Source organism: Andrena cerasifolii, chromosome 8 (assembly GCF_050908995.1).
Source record: "Andrena cerasifolii isolate SP2316 chromosome 8, iyAndCera1_principal, whole genome shotgun sequence".
NCBI classification, from domain to species: domain Eukaryota; kingdom Metazoa; phylum Arthropoda; class Insecta; order Hymenoptera; family Andrenidae; genus Andrena; species Andrena cerasifolii.
The window spans coordinates 13,808,313-13,826,294 of NC_135125.1; the positions used below are offsets into that span (position 1 = coordinate 13,808,313).

At 45.7% G+C, this 17,982-nt stretch overlaps 1 protein-coding gene across 6 annotated transcripts in view; it reads right to left on the minus strand.

Annotated features, from left to right (window-relative positions):
* The window catches only part of Ttk (zinc finger and BTB domain-containing protein ttk), a 52,342-nt gene that overhangs the window by 14,610 nt on the left and 19,750 nt on the right, over positions 1-17,982 (minus strand). For 5 of the 6 annotated variants that reach the window (XM_076818586.1, XM_076818583.1, XM_076818580.1 and 2 more), the window contains exons 2-4: positions 15,531-15,917; positions 14,566-15,325; positions 14,387-14,446 (exon numbers count right to left, since the gene is read on the minus strand). In XM_076818586.1, coding sequence (XP_076674701.1) covers positions 14,387-14,446; positions 14,566-15,325; positions 15,531-15,749 — 1,039 coding nt within the window. In that variant the 5' untranslated portion in view covers positions 15,750-15,917. Of the gene's footprint in view, positions 1-804; positions 9,688-14,386; positions 14,447-14,565; positions 15,326-15,530; positions 15,918-17,982 lie in introns of those variants that run through there. The other variant, XM_076818587.1, reaches the window with a different exon arrangement.

A 17,982-nucleotide genomic window follows, 5' to 3' on the forward strand; every position in this document is an offset into this window, starting at 1 on the left:
TAAGTGTCGAACGGCAGAGACGTAAATTGGTATCTACTTGGTTGGGAGCGAGGGAGCAGAGGGGAGTTCTAGGGGTGGTGTATGAAAATAAAAGTCGCGCCGGTGAAACACAAGTCAAGACGAGATGTGATCGTACCAGTTTTTCTTTTTAATAAGACGCGAGATAAACACGTGCCCTTTCGTGGTAAATAGTAGGATCATAGCACAGGTGGGTGTATCTACAAGAAGGGGGCACGTACGATAACATACATCGACGGATAGATCCCGAGGACTCCGTCGATTCTACGCTTGAAAAAATTCTTAACGAATGTCCGGCCTTTCGACTTGAAAGAAAGAAGAAAAAATACACAAATGACAGTAGCAAAAGACGACGTTAATCCGACGTTGCTTTGAGAAATTTGTGGTATGAGTAATTTTGGTACACGCCGCAAGATGCACTGGAAGCTTTCCAACTCGGAGCGCCAGGCGATTTCGTCGACAAGATAAATGCCATGACAGTCGTGTACCAAATCTGTCTCGTGCAACAAACTCTGTTGTACATTGCACGCGACGTTCGATCCATGCGAGGAGCGATGCCGGCTGACGCTTAAAAACCGGCTTATAGCCTCGGCGATGGAAGCTTCTTACTGTACGATTCCTATTTTAAATTTAGCATTAAAATTCTGTTCCCAAGATCGCAGGGTCGCTCCTCCCAAAAATCGAGTCCGTCGCGCAGTGACAACCAACGAGAATGAGAAACAAAAGAAAGTAAAAAGTCTCTACAGCCAGCGGGCCGCTAAAAATCAAAGTTAAATGCAACGAACAAACCATGTACATATATATATATTTATCTTTCAGTTGTTCTCCAAATATGTTTCGCTCTCCTTCATTGTCCAGACAGTAAAAATAATAAATCAACAATACGCGTACGCAACATGCAAAACAAAGGTCCATAAAAAATAATAATAATCGCCGACTTCCCGCCGCGATTGGCCCATCGAGCATAGGGAGGATGGAGCGTCGTGGCGTTCCTCGATCGTTTCCCGATCAACAGCATCGCCGACGGTCCGAACGTTCGTGTTTCACTCGGGCCAATCGCGGCGAAGGAATCTTAATGCCTAAAGATCGTCTCCCGACGGCACTGTCGATCGCTCGCTGCCTTGTTACGGCGCTACGTTGCGAGTGATCCAGTAACGCGCTCGCTAATAGGGGCCGCTCGAAAAACGGCCCCGCCGCGACAGCGAGCGAACAACAGGGCGCCCCATTCGCGATCGCTAAAACGAAACTAAATAAAAGTAATTTTTGGCTAAGAGTAACGGTGCTTCGTGGTGAGTGCGGGAATTCTCGAATTTGGTGTGTCTGTGTATGTTCCTGTGTAGGTGTGTGTAGGTGTGTGTGAGTGTGTGTACTTATCGAGATACACAGGGCGGTGATATTTCGTTTCAAATGACTAATGAGAAATCTCTACGGGAACACGACTGTGGAACGTAACGCGAGATTAGAATTGCGTCGTTAAAAAAGAAGAGGAAAGGCATTCGACGGCTGTACAGAACTCGTACGCGATCAATCGTGTGGCAGAAGATCGTCCGATTCGAAATAACTTATGGCACTTTGATGGTGATTCGTCGATTCTCAACGTACCCCACCGAGATTTACTCGGCGACGGTCGATTATCCGCGCGAACGATCAATGAAGAAATCACGAGCCTCCAATGATTGTTTCACACCCACGTTCCACATACGTGCGGACAATATATATATATATATATATTTATTTATATATATATATATGTGTTTGTGTATAAAACGCATAAATAATACACAACGGGGAACGACAAAAAACGCAACGGAAGAAAGTAAAATAAGAAAAGAAATGTTCTACTGCACGTTTCACTGCGCTGTTAGTCGTTATGGTAATTACCTTCTGTTCGATTCAATGCGATTAGAGTCTGCTACTTTCCTCGTTAAGCGTGTAATATATTAGGGGACAGTCCAGGCCACTAACTTATAATCGGTCGTTCCGGTTACAACGCACAAAACTGCCACGACTTGCCCGTCTTTCCTACGTTTCTCTTTTCTCTCTCTCTCTCTCTTTTTTTCTCAGAATACCACCGCTGACATCCAGGCTTTTGTACACACATTCTCCACCCACTTCGCTTCGCATTTTCGGTCACCGTTTTCGTCGGCGCAAAAGTCGGATCGCGGGTCGCGATCGTTCCGAAGAGATTCGTACAGAAGACCGGTTGAAACATTGTCGACGAAACAAAAAGAAGAGAAAAAGGAAAACTGTGGCACGAGTGCTCGAAATTAAAGTAACGTAACAGGTGGAATTCACCAGGGCGTCGTCGCCGGTTAATAGATCGAGCCTCTAGCAAGAAGCACGGTCGGCGTTCACGCTGAACAGGCGAAACTCGGTTCCCAGCGCAATCGTTTTCGCATCACAAGGGCGAAACAATCTGATTAAATTTCAAATAAGTTCGAACAATGAGAGACGCCGCTTGTCAAGAAACGATTCGGCGTCGAGGCTACCCTCTTTCGCACGTTACCGCGGCACTTTCGACGCGTTATTTTGTACGTTGGATAAAACGAACGACTTTTCGAGACTCGCCTCGGTACGTTTTTCTCACGGTGCCGTTTAATGGCCCGAATTGAGCATACGAATCTTCGAGCTACACAGTCAGAGACGGGCAAAGATTTTATTTAAATAAACATTTCGAGCAACGAATGAAAGTTAAAAAAATTATTCGTCATGCGTCAAAGAAATTATACTTCATTCGTCAAATAATCTAAAGTTACAGTAACTTTTATTTCACCCTTTATTTAAATAATTTTCTATTTAGAAAATTCCCAACTCTGACACAAGCTCCCCCGTATTTCCGTTAATTTTTCCAAGGACCACTGGCCGGTCGGAGCTGCGAAACGAATCTCGGAAAGTCGAGCTGGCACGCAGGATAGATATGTATTTTCTACGAACGTGAGAATTCGTTGCGCGGCGCAACGGACATGTGAATGTATGAGACAAAGTCGGTAGTACAATAGCGAGACTTAAAAATCCTTCAATTATAATCTATTGAACACCGTTCATTTTATTATCGATAGTCATAATCAAACAATCAGTGCATATAAAATATACTAAGTCTACCCAGCGTCAGAAAAGACTCGTAATCGTCTCTAAAAAGTTCCCTATAAAATTTCTCCCTTTTCTTTCTTTCATTTTGTTTCTTTTTCTCTCCACCGTTACACGCATATCTTTTTTTTTTTTTTTTGTTCACGACAAGGTCTCACTTATTTGGCACTAGATACGCGACCATCGGGCGCGCCTTTTTTCTTTTAAAAAAGGGGATATACACACACGCGCGCGCCCCTGGCGATCGCGGGTCTTCATAACAATTTATCTCTCTCTTATCGTTTCCCTCTATTTTTTTTTTCCATTTTCCACCGCTCGTTATTTATGTCGCTTAAAAAGGCACCAAATCGGGGATTACACCGCTACAATATTATTATTGGATCCCACTGAAGTACGTTAATTCAACGTATAATATATAAAGATTAAAAGTCAACCACGTATCTCCATCCACTTTTTTCCCAACTCTCATTTTCTGACGCATCATTTCAAAAACTGCAACGACGTTAATAGGTATTATCAACTAGCGCTAAAATATATTCGATATAACTTTTGTTTATATATATATATAATATATAATAATGATAATAATAATAATAATAATAATAATAATCGTAATAATATTAATAATAATCATCGCAATAATAATATTAATAATCATCGCAATAATAATAATATTAATGTATGCGTATACACATATATATGTGTGACTATGTATATATGTGTATACATATACCTATCATCTTTTACGCCATTTGCGCATTCTTTTTTTTTTGTATATGTGTCTCTCTCTCTGTATACGTGTGTCTGTGTACATATGTGTGTAATTTATTTGCGATAATAAACTATGATTCTTTCTTTTTTTAATATATATATATATATATTTATGTATATATATATTTATATTTAATATATATATTAAAATCTATCCGATAGTACAGTCTGCTTTTTAAGCCTCGTAATTTACTTCTCTCCCGCTCTCTCTCTCTCTCTCTCTCTCTCGCTCTCTCTCTCGCTCTCTCTCTCTCTCTCTCTCTCTCTCTCTCTCTCTCTCTCTGATCCTCTCTCGCGGTGGTCCCTTGCAAGAGCGGCAGATGCCGATAACACGTAAAGAAAAGAAAAACTTAGCATAATCGGTATTGACTGGTGGCCCCTCGCGAAAAAGGGACGAATAAAAAGACGAGAATCGCTCGCACGTCGCCATTGCAAGAGTCACGCGCATAAATATAATATATTTCTATTTAAAATTTTCTTGTTTCTTTTTTTTTTTTTATTATTCTTCATCATCGTATTCATCCCCCGTATCCACCCGCAATGTCCGTAGACTTATAAATTAATTAAAATATATGTTCAACGCGAAACTCATCAACGAGACCTCTACGATTTCTACCCCCCCTGATTGGCGTGAGAAATTCGCTCTGACGTGAAACGCAACTTCGTTCAACGAAGGGCAGGTGCAGATCCGCCCGAGGCGACGATTTCTTTTGTTTTTTTTTTTTATCGATTTCTATTCCCCTCCTCGATTACAAATTGTTTTGCCGAGACGAATATTCACGGGACCCAGAAACGTGTGGCACGCGATGCAAGCGCAAGACATACCCCCCCTCCCTACAAACAGTTCCTTATAACATTTTAACTTCTTTTTTTTTTTTTACTTCTCGCTATGAACACTTTTTACAATTTGAACACTAATTTTGTACGAATACAAGGACCCCGCAACCGTTGCACCCTTAGTCCTTAAAAACGCCACCTCCCCCGTACGAACGCTACTAACGTTTACTGATTGGCAACATGAATTTCCCTTTTTACAACCTTAATTCTAAAGAGTTTAACAACATTAAAGGCAACGAACGTGAGCGAATGTTGTTACGATAAAGTCTCGTAGCAAAGCTCCAAGATCAGTTGCTAAGATTTCAACAATTTTTATTAGGTATCAGTTTACCCTGATCACGAGCCTTAAGATACCAGTAAGGAATCTAATGTAAGCAGAGTATCGGCCCGTCTTGCACACGTCCCACTTGTAACCTTTTGTTTTCCTTTTTAGTAAGCGCTCTGCAACCGCCTTCGCCAACGCTATATGAAATTTTTTTAACTATACTGCCCCCATACTTCTACCGCGAGGAGTAAAACGTTCAACGGAATATATATGTATATATATATATGTATACTATATTATGCAACGAATAAAATTTAAACGAGATAAACACACGTTTAACACAGATAAGAGGCGAATGTTTCTCGTTTCCCGAGCGATTTCTCACGCGACAGTCGACTAGGGTAAACAAACACTCGTTTTCATTATCTTTTCCTTTTTCCACGGACGAATAAAATTGGATTGCCCAAAAAACGAGCTGCAACGGAAGGCCCCTGATCGAAGAAGGACGTTGGATACTATTCGCCCGGCCTATGGCGACAGTCGGATCCGTCCACCAAGTAACGCGAAATTATTCAAAACGGGATTCGAAGTTCGATTATTAGCTTTTCCTTTAGAATTTGGCAATTCAATTTTTTAGGCGATCCGAGAGCTCTGTTTCTCTTTTTTACGCTTTACTTTCCGCACGATATCGATACGAATCTTTCTGTCTTGCCTGCCATCTAAAATTGAGTTAGTCTTAGCCTCTCAGTGATTATCAAATGTGAGTGTATTACTTTAATTATTATTCTGTTTCCTCTTTACTTTAAATCGATATATATATAAGCTGTTTAGCCGCTGCCTCTTTGCACTTTTATATTTATATTTATCAACTATCAGTTTACACCCTCCCTCCATTATAACATGTTTCCACTTTGGACGGGCTTTTGCGTTAACCCATCGTGAACACAACGATTTCACCGAGACCGGCCTGTGACCCCCCCCCCCTCCCCTCCCCGTTCCCTCCCTCCTATCCTCCTAAATTTCCTAAAGAAGAGAAAGAAAAGTTATCTTTTCGCCTGCCGAAAAATAATCTCTACCCCTCCCGTTCACGGTAGATACTCTTTGGTCCATGAAAGTTTTCTTTTCCCCTTCAATTTTGAAAATAATTGACCTGAGAGCGTATTGATCTGAAAGTCAGCGGCACGGTCCATCTCCGTAACACGATCAGAAATCTCCACCCCCCAATCGATAGAACATCTTCCCTTTAGTTTCTTTCGCTTCCCGCAGAATATTCATTTTTTTTCATTTTTGCCTACACTTCTATCTTTGCTGCCTGCCTAGCTAAATAATATAACCCCTCTAATCTTCCTAAAAGTACGCGTTAATAGCGCTCAGAGGACCGCGATCGCTCGCCCCTCTTTATTTACTTACAACTAAAATTCTTTTATCTTTGCAACGCTAGATATCTCTTGAAATAACGAACGAACAACACTGGTCAATCGTGGGCGATCGGACAAAGACCGTGCATTCAATCACGGTTATTGAATCCCCTATCTCTCTTTCTCTCTCTTTACCACCCTCTACCTCCCAACCAACCATCTCTGCCCCCTTCCTCTCCCCTCGAATACCACGTTATTAAAATAACAACGAAGGTCTCCGTTTACGATAATAATTAATTAATAGTAGCAGTAATAATATTTATAATTATTATTATATAGCCTCTAGTCGTCTAACGTCTATGCCCAACTAATGAAAAAAATTTGTATATAAATCGTCTCGTTTCCTCTCCGATTCATGCGTGTCGTTCACGAACTTATTTCTCAACAACCGATCTATGAACGAGGATATCGACTAGAGAGGATTCGACAATATGTAAAGTGCAAAATATAGTAAGCTACGATCGTATTTTTAGTGCTGTCCCTCACGACTAAGCCTATATACCAGCACTGTAGCCGTATCCCTCTTGAACAGTATCGATTTCTCCCGAGGTGCTCTTCGCGGACGTGCGCCATCGGCAGGCTCGAAACGGGTCGCGAAGAATTTTCCCTCTCAACGATCGATCCGAATGAAACGCACAAAAGCTGACATTCGCCAGGCGTGGAAAATCTGCGACCAGCAAGACAAGGACAAACTTTTAACAATAATAATTTCTACGACCCTGGGTACACGCATCCTCGTCTTACGTCACGCAGCAACTAACTATTTACAAGAAGAATGAAAAAAAAAAAATAAAAATAAAAATAGAAAGAAAGAAAGATGAAAAACACTGATACGACTGATTGATCGTAAATTTAAAGTACGAAAAGTTTAACGTCGACTTTGAAAGTGCATGTTCTTCTCCCTCGCGGGGATTTTACGTTCGTTTTATACCCGCCGGTTCGAAAGCTTCCGCCGGGTAACGATAAAATTCAACGCACACGATATATATTCAATGTATATAATATAAAATAGACGTAGTAAAATCGTGTCACGGTTTCACCGAGCAAGCAGAATTGCTCTTGTTCAATCGAGTACGGTACAGTACAGTACGATACGGCGTTAAGTTACTACTAAAGTGCCTTCAGTCTATCCAATGTCAGTACTATCTTGTATTTGGTGTCGTTAAAACCGTCCCTCTGCAGTCTTTCAAAGAATTGCATGCCCCGTTTCGTTAATTTCCCTATTAACTCCCTCGCCGCCCCCTTCCCAAGCCCCTGAAGCGCGGACTCGTTTTTTCCACCTTAGCTCCCTATTACAACTACTATTATAACTCCGAATCAGACTCGACAGCTCGGCACAACAGCTCAACGGCTCAACAACATGGCGAACGGTCATCGTACATATATATTGCATTTACTCAGTCTACGTGGTTCCCTTATTTATATCGTGTGCGCGCACGTAGCCATTCATTTTTACTCGTAAACACGTACGCGCCACGTGCGACCCACACACGTTTGATTCTCTCCCGTAATATAATTAGTCACGCGATAGTAAATATATTTCTTTGTTGATTTGGACTCACGTTTCATCTGCGATTCACTTATTTCTATATAACTGATCCCCCAGTGGTCGCAGAGCTACGTTGAGACGATTAAACGAGTACACCGGTCCGATCGATATATAAACTCTTTGTATCCACATATTCCTTCTCGTCTTGTTCTGCATGTTTGTTTGTTTTTTTTTTTTTATAGATCCGCGACTGCCCTCTTGAAAGGGAAGACACGCGGGTAAAGCTCGTTTTGTTTGTAACTTAATGCCCGTTTTTTTTTTTTCTTTTGTCTGTGTCGCGCGCGCAAATCGTTCCTCGAGAAAGGGTGGGGGGGGGGGTGGCGGTGGCTCTCGGCTCGCGAAACAGGCCGGAGGGTTCGACGCACCCTTTCTTCCCACCCCCGCTGTAGCTTTCGCTCGGAAGGAGCGAATTTTCCGAACGAATCAAGAGAAAACGAGTAGTCGACCCGCGAATCGTTTACCGCGATCGGTACTGCGTTCTACTAGCTGCTACCACTTTAATATCATACGTGTGCTCGTTAAAAATTGGCGATTTCTCGTGTTAGTACAGAACGTCGACCGCGTGGCAACGAGGAAACTGTTTTGAGCTGCGACGGGGCACGAGGGCCCCCGATTGAGTTCCCCCATGTTCACGACGGGCCGAGCGTTCGTAGATATAGCTTCCCGTTCAGCATTCGTTATCTTCTATCGAACGTTCGTTGAATATACAACTACCTATATGCATCAACGACGTACAGCGTTTAAAAGTCGCACCACCGCCCAACCAATGGCCTCTCGCCCTTCGGATTTATTTCTGCGTTTCGCGTCTACTTGTTCTCTCTTCCTTCGTTCAAAACAGAAAAGGGGAAAGGAAAGAAAAAATGGCGATGTTCCTTTCCACGGCGCCTGAGCTCACCCCCCGGGGGAGCCGCTGACACGCGCCTCTTTTGAGCTTCTCGCGAATGTTGCCCCTCTTGCTTGCGCAACGTTCCCCGGCTCTTGCCAAAGAAAAAAATCGATCAACGATTTGCTGAATTATTATCTCGCCCGTTTCAACGCCCTCCTCCGTCTCCGAGCTATCTAGCGATCGGGGGAGTGGCGGCGACGGGCGCGTTCGTTTTTTTTATTTTTTCTTTCGCTTCAGGAGACAGAACGGGGAAGAGCCGCGGAACGTAGCCGGAGAAGAGCGGACGCGCCGCGAACGGTCTACCGTTGCTGGCCCATGCTACTGCTGCCGCTGCTGCTGAGGCTCATGTGCGGCTTAAGGCTATGTATGATCTTGACGTGGGCGACCATGTTGTCTTTCCGCGTGAACTCCTTGAAGCAAACCGGGCAAGGGTAGTACTTGACGTTAGGCTTGTGCGAGGTGACGTAGTGCCGGCAGAAGTTGCTGATGTGTGTATAGGTACGATGGCATACGGTGCACCGGTACACGTCCCCCTCTTTCACGCAGAAGTCCCGCACCGAGCCCTCGGTCCTCTCGTTCTCGACCTTAAACGATCCTTCGAAGTCGCTCTGACTGATCTCCGACTCACCGGCGACCAGATTAAATATGGCACTGCTCAGATTGTCCTTCGACACCTTCTGCTCCGACTCGGAGTCGGAGTACTGCTGCGAGTCGTCCATGGACGCCGCGGCGGCCGCCGACGCCGCTTTCCCCTGAAGAGACGACGCGCTGTACTCCTTGCGAAAGCAACGCTCGAAGTTGATGCGAATGTGAGTCGGTGACTGGGAGCCACCGCCACTCGACGTCTCCTCCGAGTCTGAAACGAAGAAAGCTCTCTCCTTTAAGCAGTTCTCGACGTCCACTTACTTACGTACATGTATTACAAGCGTATATAAGTACAGACTTAAGTATCGACCACGAACTTATGTACAATGACAATCAAGTAATGTATATATTTGTGTATAATATTTTGTACTGATGTATATATATATATATAAATATATATATATATATATTTAATATATATTTATATATATATATATATAGATAGATATATTATTACGTATATTCTATATTTGTGGGGGGAAGCAAGAGGAAGGGTAGAGCCAGCAAAAAAGACCGTATTTCGAACCGACTGTCCATCAAACTCTGTCCCATGTAAAGTGTTTTATGCCGCACCGCGCTTTTCCATGTGTCCCCGCCCCCGCCGTCCCTCTCTCACCCTTTCGTTCGTCGTCATTCCCTCTTCAGATTCTTTCGTTCGCTCTCACGCAGGCTTTCGCCGTGGCCGCTCGCCGCTGGATCGCGGGGCTTTGCCTCGAGTCCCGGGCGGCTCGCGAAAAGGACTGTTACCGTCCAGTTTGCCGTGCCGCGAACAGCAATTCCAGCGACTCAACGAAGCCTCTCTTTCTTTCCTCTCTTCCAAATGGATCTAACCACCCATGCACACACATACACACAACATTCGCGCGTCCTCTCTTTCTCTCTCCATTCACCCGACCTCCCCCCCCACCCCACCCCACACCCCTCTCGCGGCCCTCCTCACACTCCACTTCTCACGCACGCTTTCTCCACCCTCGCTCCCAGCCTTGCACACCATTCGACTACTTTCCTCTATTTTCTCTCTGCACCTCCCTCCCCGTTCACCTCGACTCGCTCGTATCATCTATTGCCACCCGTATCGAACCGTGTGCACCTCGCAATCAGACACATGTACGCAACACGCAATCAGGCAGAAAAAAAAGAAAAAAAAAAACAAAAGAAAGACAGAAGGCATGCATATACGCACGTGCAGACCGCGCGTATATGCGACGCGTTAAACGAACCGTCATTGTATCTCAACATCAACGTGTACAAACTCGGAAGTCAACCCCCCCCCCACCCCTATTCGTTTCTCTCTTTCTTTCTTTCTTTTTTTTTTTTTTTTTTTTTATTCAAAACGTCCGTGCGTCCCGTCAGTCTAACCGTTGTAATTTATCCACTCTTTACCACCGGGAATACGATCCATCGAGATCGAGGACGCTCGAGAAGAAGCAACAACGTTCTCTCCTCTTCGATGCAATTTATAACAGTTTATATAGACTTAATCCGCTTTCGGCTTCAATGTACATCAGATTCTTTTATTCGACTCTCTCTTATGTACAGGTATGTATGTATATTATATATATATATATTATGTATATATACGTATGCGTATATATATATATATATGTATTCTGGCATTTCGGAACGGTTTCATTTTTGAGCGGCTGGCCTCCCCTAGTTCCCTCGCTTCCCCCGCGCAAAGGTAATCTCTCAGAGATCGAATGGTGATTCAGATAATCTCAACTCACCTGCGCAAAGAGAACAAAGCAACACGTCTCACGGTCACTAACGAACGATCATCATCTTCGACATCTTCGAAGCACTCTGTCACGCGCGCGCGCGCTTACGTGCGGTACGTCAGTACATTAACTTTTTTGTTTTTGTTTCGTCATCTTCTTTTTGGATCACAGTACATGTATCTTTTCTTATTCTGCTCGAATCAATGTATGCAAAGAAAAACGTACGTCACACTCTCGGTATTGTTTCTGAATCTCTTTTCTTTTTGTTTAATCTCTCTCTCTCTCCCTCCCTCTCTCTTTCTCTCTCTCTCTCTCGCTCTCTTTCTCTCTCTCTCTCTCTCTCTCTCTCTCAATCAATCAATCTTTCCATCTTTCTCTCTCTCTCTCTCTCTCTCTCGCTCGCTCGCTCTCTCTTTCTCTCTGTGTGTTTCCTCCAAAGTTTCGTCTCTGTCGTTTCTCTTTCACATATATTTCCGTTTCTTCGTGTACTTTTCTTTTCCCTTCTCTCTTAAAACTCGCTTACTTTCCTTTTCCCACTGTCGTGAACCCGACTACAGGCAACGAGATGAACGCAAGAGAAGGCGGGAGCGATATAACCTGCCGACGTTCGTTGTCCGTTTGCTACGCGCGCAACATCACTTCCATCGTCGTGGCCGTGCGTTTACGCGCGCACGTATATACTAGAAAAATTGATTGTTTCTCACCGCGGTCTATCACTCGGGAACAATACGTTGCGTTCAAGTTCCTACACGCGCAACGCGTGACGAACGTGAATAGAACAGCAATAACTTCTATAAGTATATATATATATGAAAAAGAGAAGACAAAAAAAATAATAATAATATGAGAACAAAAAGAAAAGTTAACCAGCAGTTTAAATGAAAAATCAGAAAAAATGTTTCAAGCACCGCTAAAAGCTGGCTCCACCCCCTCCTTTTACCAAAGTGGCCAATGGCAGCGAAGCGTTTCTCATTCGTGCGGGGATGATATGTAAAATGTGGGTCTGTTGAAAGTCCGGGGTAAGTAAAAAAAGTGACAGTAAATAGAAGGCGCATACACAGACGCATATTACACGCGTATGCATTTATATGCGCGTGTATATGCGCGTGATCTAGATACAGGCAGGCGGAAGACGTGAGCGGTAAGAAGAAGGAACGAGGCGCTGCGCATTGGCCGAGCGTAAATTGCTATTGGGTATGTATATTTTTATATGTATGTATAAATACATATGTCCTTTAACGAGACAATAATCGGTGGGTGGTAGGTTAGATTTTTTTTTATATTTTTTTTTATTTTTTTTTTTTTTTTGAGACTACAGCATTCAAAAGGGAGTCTTGTGTGTTTTGTTGGCACGTTTAGTTCCGCTCGGACGTCTCGTCGTTTACGGAGCATACGTCCTGCGTATGGTTTTAACGAGACAACGGCTTCCTTTCTCTCTCGTACACACTCCGTTTCTTTCTTATTGTATACATATATATATATATAAATATATATAAATACATATATATATATATATAAATATATATAAATATATATAAATATAAATATATATATATAAATATATATACATATATATATATAATATAGTATTATATATATATATTTGGTATTGAATTTTTTTGTTTTTTTTTTCCCTAGATTTGTCGCAGGTCAACACGCGTGACTCAAGTAGGTCTCGGTTTTGAAAAGGCGCCGTGGAGTACGGCGCGCGCGTCGTGTCTCGATAGTTCACGCCACGGGCCATAGCCGCGCCGAAAGATTCGTTTCGGGGTTGCGCGGGAAAAAAGGGAAACGGTTCTTTCCTAGGCCAGACTATAGGAACCCCGTGACGCGCGCGCGCGCGTAAAAGCCCCTGGTAGCCTGTGCAACTGCTCCAAAAAGGAACGTGAACGCTCGCGTTTACCACTCTATGGCGAGATTTGTTGACCTTAATTTCATGTAAGGATGCTAGCTCAGGCAGCCGTTCGTGTCCTCGAGTTAACATCTTAACGAATCGCGCGTCGCCAACAAACTCATCGACTCGAGTCTCGATCTTTTTTTTTTTTCTCTATTATTTCTCTCCGTCTGTTTTCTCTCGTCTCTCGCTATGTGTGTATCTCTTTTGTTTTCGTGTACTTGAGCCTACTACCATATGGTGATTAGATTGAAAAAAAAAAAAGCAGACGGTAGCCTCCCCCGGAAGACGGCTTTGCCGCGTTACTGCAATTCGCGCGGCTCGTTTTGCAGTCGCGCAACGATGAGCAACGCGCGGTAAAAATTAACAGACGAACACGTTCTGAAAAATTAAATTCATTAGCACATCGTAAAGCAGTTTAGCGTTCTTTCTCCTCCGGTTAACATCTGATTAGCAACTGTTCGAATCTTTTTCACCAGAGCATCGTGGCGTAAGCAAGTGATAGATCGGTTCTGTTAAGGGCCAAAAGTGGCGCCGCTTGGGAACGCTCCGTGAACTGAATCCGCTCGACTCTAACTAACGTCGATCGACCTCGACGAATCGTATAAAAGTACACCGACAATTGAAACAGTAATTGCGCTATACTTGCCAGAAACGATGTCAGTTCGATGTTCTTTCTTATTGCTTCGACAGAAGGAAATTGAATCATGCAAAGACATATTTCTAAGCTATTGTATCGATTACAGTCGCCCTGTATCGTATACGACGTTGCCCTGGCCGAAACTCGACAATAAACAGATTAAGTATAATTAATACAGCAGAAAAATGGAAATGTTTTTAAATATTATGACACGGAAGTAGCACGATAATCGGGTGACCCATTTCACTGAAATTTTACAAACGACGCGTACTGCGGCCAAGAATTGATTCGACGAATTTAAAGTTTCGCTGAACGAATTACGAGGTACGTATTACAGATATACATATTTTCTTATCTTCCATTGCACTATGGCGTCGTTTCAAAGATCCCTTTGCCACGCTTTGCATTACTAAAACACACTACGCGATGCGTTTGTAAAATTTCAGCCAAATCGACCTTGAAACACCGCGCATTTCCATTTCACGAATCGCCGCGATATAAGAACGACTACAGGTAACTGGAGATTCTAAAATCAGTTTACAGGGACTCGACTCCGTCTTGTAATTCTGATCGCCCTGAACGGGACTGTTAAACCCGCCGAAGCTGGTACGTATCGCGGCGTGTTAATCATCGTAGAGCTGGCTATGGTATCTCTTACCTTGCTTGAAACCCTCGCTCCCTTGTCTACTGTGCGGCCGCGCGAACGTTTCGTCAGAGGCTGTAGCAGAAATGGAAACGGTGAGGCGAGATCGAAGGAACGCGGCCGGTTCGGCGCAGAGGAGTATTCGCTTCCCGGCGAATTCGCGAGCGGTAAGAGAGAAAAGAAAGAAGACTGACCTTGGGCAGAGGTGCTAGGCGTTGGCTCGGGTTCCCGTTTGACGCGCGGCGCGATCGACTCGGGCGTGTCGGTGCCGTTCTCCGTCGGCTCGTCCTTCCTCGCCGACGACGACAGGCTGGTGGCAGCCAGGTTGGACGCTGCCGACGCCGCGTTGCCGACGTTATTGCTGCCGACGCTGTTGCTGCCCGCCGCGGCGGTGCCGGAGTTGCCGCCTCTCCCGCTGTTGCCGGTGCTGCCCTCGCTCTGAAAGTCTATGCTCATCTTCATCTCCATCATCTCGGGCGAGCCCTGCACGAGGTCGGCCCCCGAGCAGGACTGCAGCTCCTGGCCGGTGATCTCGCCGATAGGAGTGTCGGAGGAGCCGCTCAGCTTCCTCGGCCGGCCGCGTTTCCTCTTCGGCGCGGAGAGCGCCGAGCCGAGGAGCGGGTGGCTCGACATGTGGTGCATCCTCTTCTGCGAGACGTGGTGGTGAGGGCCGATTTGGTTTATTCTATGTAGATTCGGCGGCGGTGGAGGTACTGTGTTTTGATTCCCAAGCAGCGAGGAGGTAATACTAGGCAGGTCGCACTTGTCCTCGTTTACCTCGGTCAGGCCCTTTATCCTGAGGGACTCGGCGACTCTCAGGAAGGCGGTGAGCCTGTCCTGGTCGACGCTCACCTCCCCGCGATACATGAAATCCAGAAGGCTGCGCATGTCCACGTACGGGACGTCTTTGAGAATGACTATAGGGTGCTTGTCGGGGTGGCCGACGAAAAGGGCCTGCAACGATAAAGAGAGAGACGGGAGGTGGACGTTTATTGGCATATATTCGAGCGGCCGCCGCGGACGTCGTTTATGAATTATTGATAAGACGCGTCGTGAATTAATCTGTCGTTATGAATTATTGATAATGTCCTGGAATGCGATTAAAGGGGGCTCTACGTTTGTCGTTGGTCCCTGCTGATAGACAGTTGCCTCGGCTCACCTGAAAGTAAGGGCTGCACGCCGACAGCACCATCTTGTGTGCCCTGAGCAGCTGACCCTCGACGGCCAGCGTAACGTCGACGAACGACTCGTCATGGAGCAGTTGGTCGAAAACAGACAGTAGGTTACTCTGATGATTATTCCAGCGCAGACAAAACCTCTGCGACGCCATCGCTTCGCTTCTCAGATCCGCCAAGTTACCGTTAATGTCCGCTAACATCAGATCTAGTGTTGATCTTTTTATTGGTATCGCTGCCGCCGCCTCGTCGTCGCTTCCACGCGCCTTCCTCGACGAAGCCGCTTGCTCTTGCTCGTGCTCCTGCTCGTACTCGTGCTCGTGCTCTCTTCTTCATCGGCCGCAGTTTATCATGTCCTTTCCTCGCGTGATCTGCGACAGATAAAGGAAAACGACGCCGCGATTAATGGCAGCCACCACGGATCCGATCCACCAGGAAACTGCGTCCTTCCTACCGCGAGCGTGCGACGCAGAACTTAAAACATAAACGTGGCCCGCTCGCATCTACATAAATCCTAAGTGGCCGTTGCATCGGCGGGCGAGATTTAAAACGCACCGCATTAATTTCCCTGCCTCGCAAACTTTTATTTAACGTCATATTTGGTCCCGGACCGGGCCCAAACGTTCCACGTACGCTCGCGTGCATCATAATCGCCCATATATGCCCGCGAGACGGCACGCACGAGCCAGGAGCGTGGGTGTACGACCCTGGAGGACGTAGGTTGGGCGAATAGGCGACTCGCTCGGTTCGTGCCTTTTATGTAATTCTCTCCTCACCCCTTCACCCGGCCCAATCACGGTCACGTACGCAACACGCTCGTTCCGCGGCACGGAACGACGACTTTTCGAATTCGTTATGCGCGGACCAGGAAAAGAGCCTAGGGAAGCAGCTGGAACGGGCGCCTAATGTCGTCCCACTTGTTGGAACGAGGATACTCGCGCGACGCGGATAAAAGAGCAGTATTCCGCGGGCAGTGCAAGAATGGGGACAAAAATGAACCTGAGAACGGCGCGCACGCCGCTCTGACACCAATCGGAATGCAACGGCAAGAAAAAGGCTATCGATGACACAGCCACTGTTTCGACATTCTCAATGCACTCTCGCAAATATTCAGCAGTTTAGGGAAGCGAGGGAATCGCTTGCGCAACTGACTCCCCGCTGGACCACGTGGATAGAGAAACGGTGAATTGCTATCCGAGGGGTGTTTTTTATTACCAGCGAGACTTTTAAAGATCCTAGCAACCGTATTAACCCTTAACTGGTATACTGTTTTCGGCAAACGTGGCTGGTATACTGGGGTCGTGGCAGACCCCAAATAAAAAAGGGCACAGGAATTTGTAAAGTCGACCCTGAATCAACCTCTATGAATATTTTGTTCTTAGGTAACGTGTAAAATAATAGAAACCTAGGAAGTTAAACTATTATTATAAAATTAATTAGGAAAACAGTTTTCAAGCTTAGGCAACCAAAAATTTTGCAGCGAACTCTGCGCGCCTGGGGTCACGAGCGACCCCAAGATACCAGTTAAGGGTTAAAGGGTGGAGAGAAGGATCCTGCGTCTGCCTCCTCAGTCCTCGCGACTACGCCAACGTGGAGAAGAGGTCGACGGGTCGGTCGGGCCGGGAGAATCAATAGCATTTTCTACGCATTCGGATCGATAGCGGGTTCCGTTGGTTTCGCGCGCAAATCCTCGATACACGTCTACGCGCGTGGAGCACACACGGCGCGACCGTGCGCCGCGCACCGTGGCCGGCGTAAGCATATATCGGGAATGGTATATATTCGATATAAATGCAGGATGGTTGTGCTCGACCTTGCTCGACCTTGTTAGTACCCCTGAGTGAATGGTTTTCACGGTGAATGGCACGTCATCATGGTGGCGCGTTTGGCGCGCGCGCGCGCGCGCGCAGCACGCTAACGATCGCGATCGAGGATTTCTGAAATGTCGTGACGCGAGTTTCGATCGCGGCCGCTTCCTTCTTTCGACATCGCCGCCTCTCTCTATCCCCCTCGGCGCGCTCCAGCACCGAGCCTTCCTGATAAATCGATTACGTAATAAAACCGTGCAAACTCTCGGTCGCTTTATTAAATCGGTCGCACAAAAGTGGAAGCGCGAGCAGCCGCGAGTCGGATGACGCTTCGAGCAGCCGCGCTCTAGCGTTCTCCGTGCCCCTTCTTGTCGTCGCGCGTCGACAAAAAACTTCCCTAAAAGGCTAAGGGGATCGATGAGTTAAGCGCGTAATTAGGGTTTCTGGAAAGCAGAAGCGATCGGCTTGGCTTCTGAGAGGCTCGTTTATATGATACGGTATTTACTAAACGATCCATTGATGACTACGCGATGCAACGATTATCGTACGACTCGATTACGTCGGGGAAAAATTCAAGCGAACTGCAATTTTATTCTTCGTCCCACGCTCGCGTTATCTGGCGAATGAC